The sequence below is a fragment of the Aulonocara sp. 'chitande type north' Nkhata Bay genome, linkage group LG9 (assembly GCF_057382095.1).
Source record: "Aulonocara sp. 'chitande type north' Nkhata Bay isolate Kocher_YH1m ecotype deep benthic linkage group LG9, A_spYH_male_GT1.1, whole genome shotgun sequence".
NCBI classification, from domain to species: Eukaryota; Metazoa; Chordata; class Actinopteri; order Cichliformes; family Cichlidae; genus Aulonocara; species Aulonocara sp. 'chitande type north' Nkhata Bay.
The window spans coordinates 8,651,200-8,663,509 of NC_141352.1; the positions used below are offsets into that span (position 1 = coordinate 8,651,200).

At 49.4% G+C, this 12,310-nt stretch overlaps 2 protein-coding genes across 3 annotated transcripts in view; one reads left to right on the forward strand and one right to left on the reverse strand.

The window, feature by feature from the left end:
- cyb5a (cytochrome b5 type A (microsomal)) overlaps positions 1-7,944 on the forward strand; it is a 10,834-nt gene extending 2,890 nt beyond the window's left edge. Inside the window, exons 2-5 of the mRNA XM_086305600.1 lie at positions 4,281-4,409; positions 4,535-4,564; positions 6,098-6,132; positions 6,766-7,944. Of these exons, the coding sequence (XP_086161726.1) occupies positions 4,281-4,409; positions 4,535-4,564; positions 6,098-6,132; positions 6,766-6,844 (273 nt within the window). The 3' untranslated portion in view covers positions 6,845-7,944. The remainder of the gene's footprint in view (positions 1-4,280; positions 4,410-4,534; positions 4,565-6,097; positions 6,133-6,765) is intronic.
- On the reverse strand, positions 7,588-12,310 carry LOC147321570 (protein phosphatase 1 regulatory subunit 3G-like). Of its 2 annotated transcripts, none has more exons than XM_086305599.1 (2): positions 11,293-12,310; positions 7,588-9,110 (listed from the first exon to the last, which is right to left on the reverse strand). In XM_086305599.1, the coding sequence occupies exon 1, from the start codon at positions 12,011-12,013 to the stop codon at positions 11,336-11,338; it is 678 nt and encodes a 225-aa protein (XP_086161725.1). In that variant the 5' UTR covers positions 12,014-12,310; the 3' UTR covers positions 7,588-9,110; positions 11,293-11,335. The 2 variants fall into 2 exon arrangements, with proteins under 2 accessions (XP_086161725.1, XP_086161724.1); XM_086305598.1 differs by having other exon boundaries at positions 11,346-12,308.

A 12,310-nucleotide genomic window follows, 5' to 3' on the forward strand; every position in this document is an offset into this window, starting at 1 on the left:
AGTGTGGTAAAGCCACTGATTTTGTTTATGTATATTTCTGCAATCTGCACATTGTACTGACTTTCATTTTAATGTTTACACCAGGGTTCCTTGTCAGCACTTTATGCTCAGATGTTTGTAAGCTAAAAATAAACTATTGTGTATGTTCAAATATACTGTTGTGATTGAAGAAGTTAAATAAAAATGTCAGTCATCAATTCATGCATCACCTCATGTCATCATAACAGAGGTCTGTCTTCCAGGAAAGAACAGTTTAAAATTAATGTAATATAGTATTGGCCATACTATATGATGTATTGCTTGTCTTTGTTTAATAATACAGAAGACAAATACCTTAAAAAATAATCGCATATCGCATCGCAATCGCAATATAGGGGCAAAAAATCGCAATTAGATTATTTTCCATAATCGTTCAGCCCTACTTCACCTCCACCTCCGCTCAGCTTTACACCGTCCCTCTGCTTTCAGATATCGTCAGGCTTCAGTTTTCTGCTGATTCACTGGATGAACTCTGCCACAGTTTGCTCTCTGGCTTTGTGCTGCAGACTCTGGTGAATCATTGGCAGGCTGCAGTGATGCAGCTATGGGGGGGCTGGGTTTATAACATGTGACTACACAAAGAGAGATAACTGGCTCTGACTCACTTCAGATCTAAACCAGATGTGTTTTCATTGTTAATTTAATCCTGGAGACGTCAGCATATGTGAGGAATTGTTCAATTAAAGATGAACAGCAGGAAGTTTTTGATCCAAATCAGAAATATCCAGGAAACTGGATCCACTGGTGGAAGTGTTCACACCCTTTACATGCAGATATAAGCACTGGATAGCAGAGCTGATTGGAGTTGATGAGGTGAGCATCAGTTACATGCTGCACAGCTGTCCATGTTTGCTTTGAATGATGAGACAATGAGCATGCCCCGGGTGGTCCCTCTTTTTACTTCCTGCAGACTTATGAGGTTTTGTGGTCACATGACAGCTAGTCACATGATGTTAATGATTTGGACATGTAACAGTGTAGAGACTAAAGGTCTAGGGACCAGTCTGCAACCATCTGCCAACCTCAGGTCACTGGGAGAAAATGATTATTCTCCAACTGGTTGGCCAGAGGGTGCTGGCAGACCTGAAGGCCAGACATTGACTGCCTGGAAACTACTGGTTGCTAGGGAAAAAATGTATTCACCAACCACTTACTTGTGATTTCTTTGGTCGCTAGGCTTGCAGACTGCTGTGTCACCTGTAATGTAACAGACGCTGCATCTGGAAACATGACAAACAAACCCTTTGAAACATGGCGGCCGCAGCACTGCGGTGGAGCTTTTACTTTGACAGTAAACGTTCTCAACTTCCAGTTTGTGTCACAGTTTCAGGTTTCAGCAGCGCTCAGCGAGCAGTTAGCCAGTGTTAGCAGAGAAGTCAGTGTCTTCCATGCAAGCTACGGGCAAATGTGACAATCGGCTCACAACCAAAACAATCATCAGCCAGAGAAAGCCAGCTCACGCTTTGTTCTGAGGATCAATAAAAAGCCCAAAAGTGGCTAACTTCCAAACCCTAACAGCCAGCTAGCTAACCTGAGTGTGTTTCCTCTCTTATTAAAAACAATCTCCCCTGAAGTCATTTATTTTTTATTTTTATGGGGAGTTTCCTCCGTTCATTGATGTTAGCGATTAGCAGACTAAGCTAACGTTAGCTAGCGCTAGTCCATGTTGGTGACTAGAACAAAGGAGGCTTCATATCCTCAGGATCTGGTTTTAAATACTGCAAAAGTACAATAATTTATACAATTGAAAGTTTTACCGTAACAAAGCTAACTGCTGCTAATCATTAAGGACTGATCTGTGAATATTGTGTCCATCATTTCATGGGTTGTGGTTAGAAGTCTATTGATTAGCAAATGTCTTCACAAAGGTCAGATTAGTGAGTCACAGTGTTACGCAGAGGCCGCGGTGAGGGAAACATCAGACTTCACTCTATCTTAACTGAAGTAATTGTTTTATTGTCTCTTGCCGACATCATGCACAAATACTCTAAAGACCACGCCTTCTCAATACAGACTGGCCTATAAAAGAGCTGCAATTGAGGCAGGCCTCCTCTTTACTGGGGAAACAAGATGGCCACCACAGAGGGAACCTGCAGAACACTTTGTTACATGAATGCTTCCCAACACACAGGTTTTTCCTTTTAATTATCCATTACTCATCCCTGGGTAATTAGAGGGATGAGTAATGGCTTCAACTGGTTATAAACTGTTACAATTAATATGAATTTTGTTTTTGGTTTTGTGTGAAGAAAATCTTAAACTGTAAATCAACTAAACCTGTCAGACAAATACAGGGAAACATTTAATACAAGACCCAGATGTGCACTCTAATGTGCACTCTAATGCCTGCTACAAAACTGAAGTACTTCTCTTTGGACCCAAAAAGACTAAATATCAGTAATCAGCTCAAACTGGTCCAACTAGAAACTACGGACCAGGCCAGAACCTTAGGTGTAATAATGAGAGCTGAACCTCCAGGGCCACATCAAAGTAATAACAACGTCAGCCTTCTGTCACCTGAGGAACGTTTCTAGGATTAAAGGACTGATGACACATCACCTAGAGAAACTCATCCAGGCATTTATCGCCTTGATTACTGTAACAGACAACTGCAGCTGATCCAGAACGCTGCTGCTCGTGTTCTCACTAGAACCAAGAAAACAGAGTACATTACTCCAGTTCTAAAGTCATTGCACTGGCTCCCTGTAGCTCACAGAATAGACTTTATTAGTTTATAAATCTTTGAATGGGTTAGCACCAGAGTGCATTAGAGATCTGCTGTCATGGATCAGTCGGGTCCTCCAGCTCTCGTTTACTGACCGTCCCCAGAACCAGAACTAAACCTGGCGAAGCAGGAGATGCTCCTCACATCTGGAACTATCAGGAGCATGCAAAGCTCTTTTAAGTGTAAAATTAAAACTTACTTATTCAGACTTGCTTATGAGTAACTGATCCTGTTATGGCTCTCTACCTGTTTGTTTTAATTTTCATACAAATGATTTTCTTGGTTATTGGTTTATTACAAATGCTTTCTTTTATCACTTTAATCACGTAATAATAGTGGGTTTATATAGCGCTTTTCAAGGCACCCAAAGCGCTTTACAATACCACTATTCAGTCACTCTCACATTCACACACTGGTGGAGGCTACGGTTGTAGCCACAGCTGCTCTGGGGCAGACTGACAGAAGCCAGGCTGCCATATCGCGCCATTGGCCCCTCTGGCCAACACCAGTAGGCGGTAGGGTAAAATGTCTTGCCCAAGGACACAACAACCAGGACAGAGAGCTCGGGGATCGAACCGGCGACCTTCCGGTTACAGATACGCTTCCCAACCCCCTGAGCCACGGTCGCCCCTAAAGCACTTTGAATTGCCTGGTGCTGAAAGTGTGCTATACAAATAAAGTTGCCTTGCTTGGTTATGACTAACAGCCTGGCCCTCGGGCTGCTCGGCTCCTCCCTGGTCACAGCTTATCTGAATGAATGGCGTCTCCTTGTACAGAGTTCAGGGTGTGTTGGCCAACAGTCAGCGAACAGATCGAGGCCTCTCGACTCGTCTCGCTGCTCCGGTTCACTCAGAGTTCAAAGACATGCTCAGCAGCGATTTCTGGATCCAGCTGTTTTATAGCAGCTGTCCAGAGGTGAGCCGAGTGCCGTGGTTCACTGCAGGTCAGAGCGAACCTGTGAATCATTCATTAATGAGATGCAGGTAAAGACAAAGAGGCGATGGGGAGGACGGTCCAATCACAGGCCGCGGGCGAGTCTCAGTCCATGTCGACGTCTGGTCCCAAACGTAACTCATGTGTAGAGAGGTTTACAGCGTGTCATCAGCTGTGGTCCTGTAAGGCGCCCCGACAGAGGCGAGCTGCACGTCATGTCTGCCATGTTTCCCCAGCCTGCATGTGGGCAGCCTGATTGCACCATGCAGCGCTGAAACTGGCTCTGCAGCTGCAGCGGCGTGACTGACTCACAGCCTCTGCGACTGTGACGGCTTCTCGTGGCAGAGAGGGACACGCACGCCTCTGTTTGATGAGGGCGACCAGCATCGGTGTTACTGCGAGCGTGCACGTGGGCCTGTCACAGCGTGTTACCGTGCCGACCGCAACCGGAACCTAAAGCAATGTGAGGATTTGTGTTTAGCCTCGACTTTAACGAGTGACTGGTTAGAAATTGTGTGTTTAAAAGTGTGAATGTGTGCGTGAGGAGGTGAACTGACGGCTCTGTGTGTGTTTGTGGTGTCAGCACCCCGGAGGAGAGGAGGTGCTGAGGGAGCAGGCCGGAGGAAACGCCACGGAGAGCTTCGAGGACATCGGACACTCCACCGACGCCCGAGAGATGGCCAGCAGCATGGTGATCGGAGAGGTGCACCCGGTGAGTGTGTGTGTGTGTGTGTGTGTGTGTGAGTCTGTGTGTGTGTGTGTGTGTGTGTGTGTGTGTGAGACTTGACTGCACTGTGGGAGGTGCTGCCTGTGTCATCTCTGTGTTTCTGTGTGCAGGAGGACAGACACAAGCTCTCCCAGCCTGAGGTGAGTGAAGCCGTTTCAGTCGGACTGAGCTGATCGCATGTTTGGGGCGTTTGCAGACGCTGCACTCGAGTGATGACAGCAGAGCTTTTTGTGGTTTTCGTTTTGCACTGGGACACAGACGCTCCCACTCTCCTCCCCCTCCGACTGTCACTGTGAACATATAAAGAGTCACAATCACAGCCCAGCACACCTGTTCACCCGCCCCTGCGCCGCCCCGGGAGCTCACTGCGTCACCCCTCCTCTGCAGACGGCCAGAGACCACACCCACACCACACCCACGCCACAACTTTAATCACAGCAGATCACAGAAACATGTCGTTTAAACTGAGACGATGTAAAGAGGTGACGGTCTGAGGAGAGCTGCTCACATACGACAAGAACAAGCTGATTTTCCCCAGAAAGCACCAGGATAACGCTAATGCGTGCTGATTGGTTAGTTAAGGGTTCCATGGCACCGATTTCCAAAGGATTGTTGTGTCCAAATTCATAGGCTGCATCCTCCTGAGGACCCGGCCCACGTAGACCGTGAAGGCCGGGTCCTCAGAAGGTCGGAAGTAAACGGCTGTGAAATGTGACGGTCCAGCCTTCTGATCTGCGTCACCGCTGTCTCGGTGGAGTTAATAAACTCGCCGTCTGCTCCTTGCTGTCTAAAATATAACAGGACACTGGAGTAAACTCTCGACCGTCTCACACTTCTGTTTAATCAGTTTTCTGTTTGACGTTTATTCAGCTGTGTGAAAACCACCCGGGGGATTAATAAAGCCAAACAACAACATTTTTAGGTTGTCTAAGTTGTTTAACCCGAGCAGTGAAAGTCCGCGGTGATCTGAACATGATGTGCCGGAGTTGTGCCGTTCTCGGCGGCTCCAGTGACCCTCGAGCTCCCGGCTAGCTGTCGAGCTGGTGGGTAGCAGACGCCTCCGAAAACGTTGAAGCACTTTTGCAAATATGCGATATCTTGATAAACCGAGCAGATATTTGATGTTTACACAGCTACTTTCTCGCCTGAAAATATGTTAAAAGTTTATTTTGTGACCCAGAAAGATTAGTATGAGTAATTTTAAAACTTTTGCTGGGCCGCACTATGAATTCTGGGATATGGTAGGCCACGAAGGACACACCCGACCCATCCTTCAAATTCAGGGAAAAGCAGGATGCATTTGTCGGCTGCATTCGGAGGAGTCTACGAATTCGGACAGCCTTCGGCGCGTCGCTGTGACGTAATCGGTCTACAAATGCGGCCTCAGGAGGATGCAGCCCATGAATTTGGACCGATAACTCTGGCAGATGTTAGGGGGCGTGGCTAAAGCCCAACAGGAAGCTCCACAGGTGCAGACGAAGCAGCGCGTCACGATGTCGAGCTCTTCTTTCAAAAACAAGATGAACACTTGCCAAAGTTCACGTTGTGCAGCTCATTCTGGGCGAGCTCGAGAGCGCCCCCTGGTGTATTTATCACAGTGACCTTTGACCCTTTGATGGGTTTATTGTAAACAGCGATGTAGCCACGGGACTGACTCTTTTTGTGTTTTACAGGAAACACTGGTGACCACTGTGAAGGAAGAGCCCAGGTGAGCCACGCACACACAGACACACACAGACACACACACAGACACGCACAGACACACACACAGACACGCACAGACACACACAGACACACGCACACACACACAGACACGCACAGACACACACAGACACACACACAGACACACAGACACACGCACACAGACACGCACAGACACACACAGACACACGCACACACACAGACACGCACAGACACACACACAGACACACACACAGACACACAGACACACACAGACACGCACAGACACACACAGACACACGCACACACACAGACACACACACAGACACACACAGACACACACACAGACACACGCACACAGACACGCACAGACACGCACAGACACACACAGACACGCACAGACACGCACACAGACACACGCACAGACACACACAGACACACACAGACACACACACACACACAGACGCACACAGACACACACAGACACACGCACACAGACACACACACAGACACACACAGACACACACACACACACACACACAGACACGCACAGACACACACACAGACACACGCACAGACACACACAGACGCACACAGACACACACAGACACACACACAGAGTGGGTTTGTGTGCACCACTAACTGTGCGTCTGTCCTGCAGCTGGTGGTCGAACATGCTGGTCCCCGCTCTGGTTGCAGTCATCGTCACGGTGATATACAACATGTACTCCTCTGAGTGATGTCATCACACACTGATGTGATGTCACCAGCAAGCACCGACGTCTGATTGACAGCCAATAGCAGTGAGAGGTTGCCATGGCTCCTCCTCCCAGCGTTGGGTGGCGTTTTTAGAGCAGACGAGCGGCGGCTGCGGACCACCTGACCAAATAGACACACCCCCGCAGGAGCGTCTGTTCTAGGATCACCGACTCTACGCCAGTAATGACCCTGTAATTCATTTCATCCTGATTAACCTATCAACCAATGATGTGGCATTATGTTAATGAAGTAATTTACATTGTTGAATTCACCGTGACAACGGGCGCCGCAGCGAATCCTCATGCTCTGAAATTGTGTAGAAATGCAGCGGGTGTATAATTTGTTAAACTTTTTATATGTTTGTAACCGAATGTAAATAAAAATTTAAACATGCAGTAAGCAGCTAACGACGCGTCATGTGACTGCGTCATGTGACGTCACAGCCACCATGACACTCACCTGTTAAAGTGGACCTATTCTGCTCATTTCCACCATTTTTTTCGTAGTCAAATTAAAAAAAACGTGAACACATCCTCTATCTTAACACTGCCCCCTGGTGGTGAAAAATACCTTCAACTAGCTTTATTCTGATTGGCTGGTTTGAACAACAGGTGGGTGGAGCTTCTGTTCCTTAGGTGACCGTATAAGTTCCTCTCTGTGACATCAGAGAGACCCAAAAGTAGAAAAAGTGTGGTAAACGGAGCCTTTGGAGCTCACTCACAGGCGTCATTATTAAAGCTTTTCCAGGACAGGAAGTATGACCCGGCGGACGAGGAGCAGGATGTTGGCGTAAGAAAGAGCTGGTCGCTGTCAATCACAGAGTAGCCACACCCTAAATCATTTGACCCTGAATTGGGACAAAATCTAAACGACTAAAACCTGCGACTGAGACCATCAGGCAGATTTTACTGAGGTTAAAAAGAGAGACTGGCTGCTACACGCAGCCGACTCATTCAGACCGACGCACACGTCCATCTTCTACGTACAGTCTACACGCAGTCGAGGTCAGATTTACTGCCATTTTTTATTTCGTGCTGCTGTGTTTGCAGGAAATTATCGAATAAAAACATTCAGACGTCGAGTTTGTCCAGCTGAGATTTATTCAAAGTGCCTTTGCGAGGCCAGATGACGAACACGAGGCCTTGTTTAAAGAAAAGCAGCAGCTGTGATGGATGTGACGGAGTCAAGGATCTCCAGACGAGCAGCAGCGTCCGTGGGATCGCGCAGCTTCTGCTCGTCCAGTCGTAGTCACGGCCGTTTGAGTCCTGATTTACAGAGACATGATCGGGTCATGTGACCAGCACTAAATGGCAGAAAAAACACCAGGATTCCCCAAAAGTTCTGTGTTTATCTGGACGTTGTGTTCAGTAGAGAAAAGTTTCATCATCATCCTCAAGCTCGTCGTCTGGAGCAAAAAACATCCAACTGTAAATCAGCAGAGGAGAAGCACGCAGTTATTGTCACACAAACATTCAACTCTCCGTCACCTCGTGGGCGACGGGTCACAGAAAGCCGTTCCAGCTCGGGGTGTTTCAGGTCTGCTGCTTTCGTGGTTTTCACTGAAGTTCAGAGAGCAGAGTCATCGCCGCACTCTTCTTCTCTACGATCCCATCCGTCTGCTTCTTCCTCGGCTTCCTCTTGTACAGGTACGTCTCCGGTCAGCGTCGGTGCTTCAGCTCGTGGATCACTCTCAGAAACAGCGCCCGCTGTGGTCTCAGCTGAAGCCGATTGACCGAGCGCAGCGACCTGGAAGGATGGGTGTGGCTCCAATCCTAACCTGGGAGTGTCAGACCTGTTCTCCATCATGGGAACAAACAACCAGATGCTCGTTGATCGTCTTACACCTGCTGTACTTGTTCATTAAATCGTGGTGGGAACACATCAGAAGGTCACACGAGGTCACAGGAAAGAGTTGTTTGAGGGTTTTGTGGAATGTGGGAAATGGTGGATGCAGGATAATCGAAACAGAAACATATTTAAATGGTTTGGAGGATGAACGTGTAGAAATACAGGTAAGGTCAGAAAACACAACTTTAAATCATTCTCAGTTATAAAAGGCTGCGGCTTTTATTTTGAAGTGTCGCTTCCTGTTGAAATGCTGGGATTCCTCTGGGCTGAAGCAGAGAGGTTGGAGCTCATCAGCGTTCAGAGATGGAGGCTGAGAGGAAGCAGCTGCACTGATAAACTGACAGCTCTGCAGCGCCACATGGAGGACGCGCAGCCACACGCCGTCACGCGCTCGGGAACCTAAAAACAACACAAGAAGGACACGAGGAGATCATTTGGACAGAAACTAAATGTGTGCCATGAAAATAAAAACAGTTTATGGAAGTGAATGCGCCCACAGAGGGAGGTGAAAAGGACAAATGCTGCCACCTAGAGGCGAAATAGACCAACTACAGGCTGCGCCGCTCAGAGGCTGCAGGTTTAAAGGTAAACGAGATGCTCATGAAACGCACACACACACACACACGTGCTGTCGTGCTGTAAAACAGAGGTGTCAAACATAAGGTCTGGGAGCAGGGAATGGCCTGGTAATGGCTCCAGTCTGGTCCACTGGAGGATGTGAAGGGTTGTTACAGCTTTCTGTGCAGACGCAGACTTCATGTGCTCCAGACTCACTGAGGTGTAGAGAAACCATCCAATGACAGAAACACGTGTCGGCTTGTACAGTGGAGCCAAAGTGAGAAAATGGCTACAGGACAGTCTGGCCAATCAGCTACCAGAACCTTGTATGTGACCAGGATATAAAATAACGCTATAAAACATGCTTGCTTTAAAAGTACGTGTCGTACGGCAGCTGAGGCGCAGCTGCTGCTGAGCGGCTTGTGTGGACTCTGCGGTGATGGAGGGTTGGGGACTTCCACTCACTGTGCTGCACCTTCATGTCTCCACTTTGCAGTGATACTGCTGACGGTTGGTTGTGGAAAATCTGGCAGTGAAGAAATTTCACAACCTGTTGCAACGAGGGCTTCCTGTTACAGCGTCGCACCCGGATCCGTGAGCTCTTTCAAAAATCATTTCACAAATCTGTGACAAAACAGCTGAAAGCAAAGATTAATACTTGCTTCAGTCAGTGCGGCTGCACCTGCTGATTTCAGTTTGCAGACTCTGCTGCAGGAGCTACACAGCGACGTGCACGCCTCGCTCTACCATCACCAGACTGTGTGACATCATTTAGCATGTAGCTGCAGGCTCAGCTGTGACCTCTGTGATGAGCCTGAACCCCGGGCTCGTCCATACACCCCCACCCTCCAGCTGAAAGTACCTGCAGTTCCTCTAACATCCAGCAGAGGCTCAGCACAGGACCTCTGGGCCGTGTTTGTGCTATTGGAGCCTTTTTAATGACATCATGTGACCAATAACATGGCTGCTGTGAGGTTGCTGTAGCAACAGAGCGTCTGAGAGCTCCAGCTTTACTCTGAGAAACTCAAGGAGGTCATTGTAGTGCTCCTCAGCTCCTCTTTCATTCATGCTCACAGGTCCTGAGGTCACAGAGGTCAAACAACCATTGACTACAACAGGAGTATTTGTTCCTGCGTCAGGTAACAAAGACCCAGCTTAAGCTTATAAATATCTTTTGCATAATTATTGCATAAATGTTGATATTTTACTGATTTTAAACTTTTAAAAAGTTCAGTAAGAGAAAAGAGAAGCAGTGATGAGCTCCTCACTGACATGCTGCTGTAGAAAAATCCTCCCAGAGTGGAGGCGGAGACAGGTTCTTCACCTCTGCCCAGCAACGTGAGAACGGTTCCCATAAAATGATAAAGAACTTGTTGTTCCTCTTATTAGAAGAACCCAGTACTGACCGCTGCTGGTGTTCAGGCAGCGCTGCTCTACAGTCGGACCTGGTTCTGTGGTTGATGGGCTCAGGAGGAAACCTCCTCTCTGCATCCACGCCACCACCCTCCAATCAGACCAATCCAGGCTGAAGAGGACACGGCATCACCACTGAAAACATCTGGAGCTTTAAAAACACCACAGAGGAAACATCTGGCAGAGGACAGGCTCACTCCTCTCACACTCCTTCAACATGTCAGAATCTGCTTCCTGTTCGGCTCAGCATCGTTTTACAGTGCGGCGCGTGATGACGTCACGAGAAGCAGGCAAACAGCCAAAGTGATTCAGTTACTTTTACTAAACATGAATCATGTGACAACATTCAGGAATCTTTACTGTCCATCAGTGAGCAGTGTCCACGTCACAGTTAAAAAGAAAAGTTGAAACTTCTCTGCCAGGATTTCATTTTTCCTGCTGTGACATCTGAAACTTTGACGCGTCCTGACCTCAGGAACTGAGCACAGTGAGCCAGAGAGAGCAGGACACCAGAGCTGAAGGTCAGAGACAGAAGCGAGGAAGGAGCTTTACGACGAACGGACAGCTTTAAATACAGAGGTTTTACGCAGGATGGAGAGGTTTTACGCACGGCTCAGGGGACGTGGAAGGCGGCGCTGACAAAGGCCGGGCACTCAGCGGTACCTGACGGTGTAGTTCTGCCCCTCGTTGTTGTCCCAGAACTCCCCCTCCTCGCACTTCAGGTAAACGGCGAGGTGCACGGCGGAGCCGGGGTCTGCGAGGGGCGGGATGTACACGGTGAAGGCGAAGCGCTCCCCCACCAAACCCGGCTCGACGGCAGCCACGGGCACCGCCTGCGCGTCCATGTGGGACAGCCAGCCGTTGAAGGTGTACCTCACTCCGACCTCCCTCCCGGTGGCGCAGCCGCTCAGGACCCGCACGTGCCCCCGCACGTCCAGCTGCGTCGCGACGAGCCGTTCCAGACAGACCCGGAGCCGCCGGACTCTCCGCTCCGTGTCCCGGAGCTCCGGGAGGTCCGCGTGCAAGCCGGCGGCGAAGTTGTGGCACAGGCTGCTCAGGAGGTCCCGCTGCTCCAGGGGGAAGCTCTTGTGCCGGGACAGGACCTTGCTGGGGATCTGCGGCTCTTCCAGGGAGCTGAAGTGCTTCACTCGGGCCAGGCTCAGCCCCATGGAGTCCGCGAACTTCACGCGCTTCCTGCCCTCCTCCGCTCCGTGGGCTCCTCCCGGGCAGGCCGGCAGGGACTTTGCTCTCCTCCCGTCCTTCAAGAACCTCTCTAGCTGAGACGCGTCCAGCTCGTCCTCCAGGTCTTCCTCCTCCTCCTGCTCCTCCATCCCTCTCTCCGTGGCACTTTCACGGGTCTGTGGAGGAGAGCTGTTGCCCGGGTGCCGAGGCTCGTATCCGGTAGGAGTCCTCGCGCTGGTCTTGTCTCCACCTGTCTTCAGACTCCCGCCCCACGATGACAGCAGAGCGCGTGCGCTGTTCTCACATCAGCTGCTGTCGCGTAAACACCTGCGTGCGCACAACAACAACAGAGCCACGCGCCGGTGTGACTGCGCGAGCTCAGTCAGACTCCATTATGTAACAGCTGCGTCACTCCTGGGGATAGTAAACAAACCGGTGACGCAGTC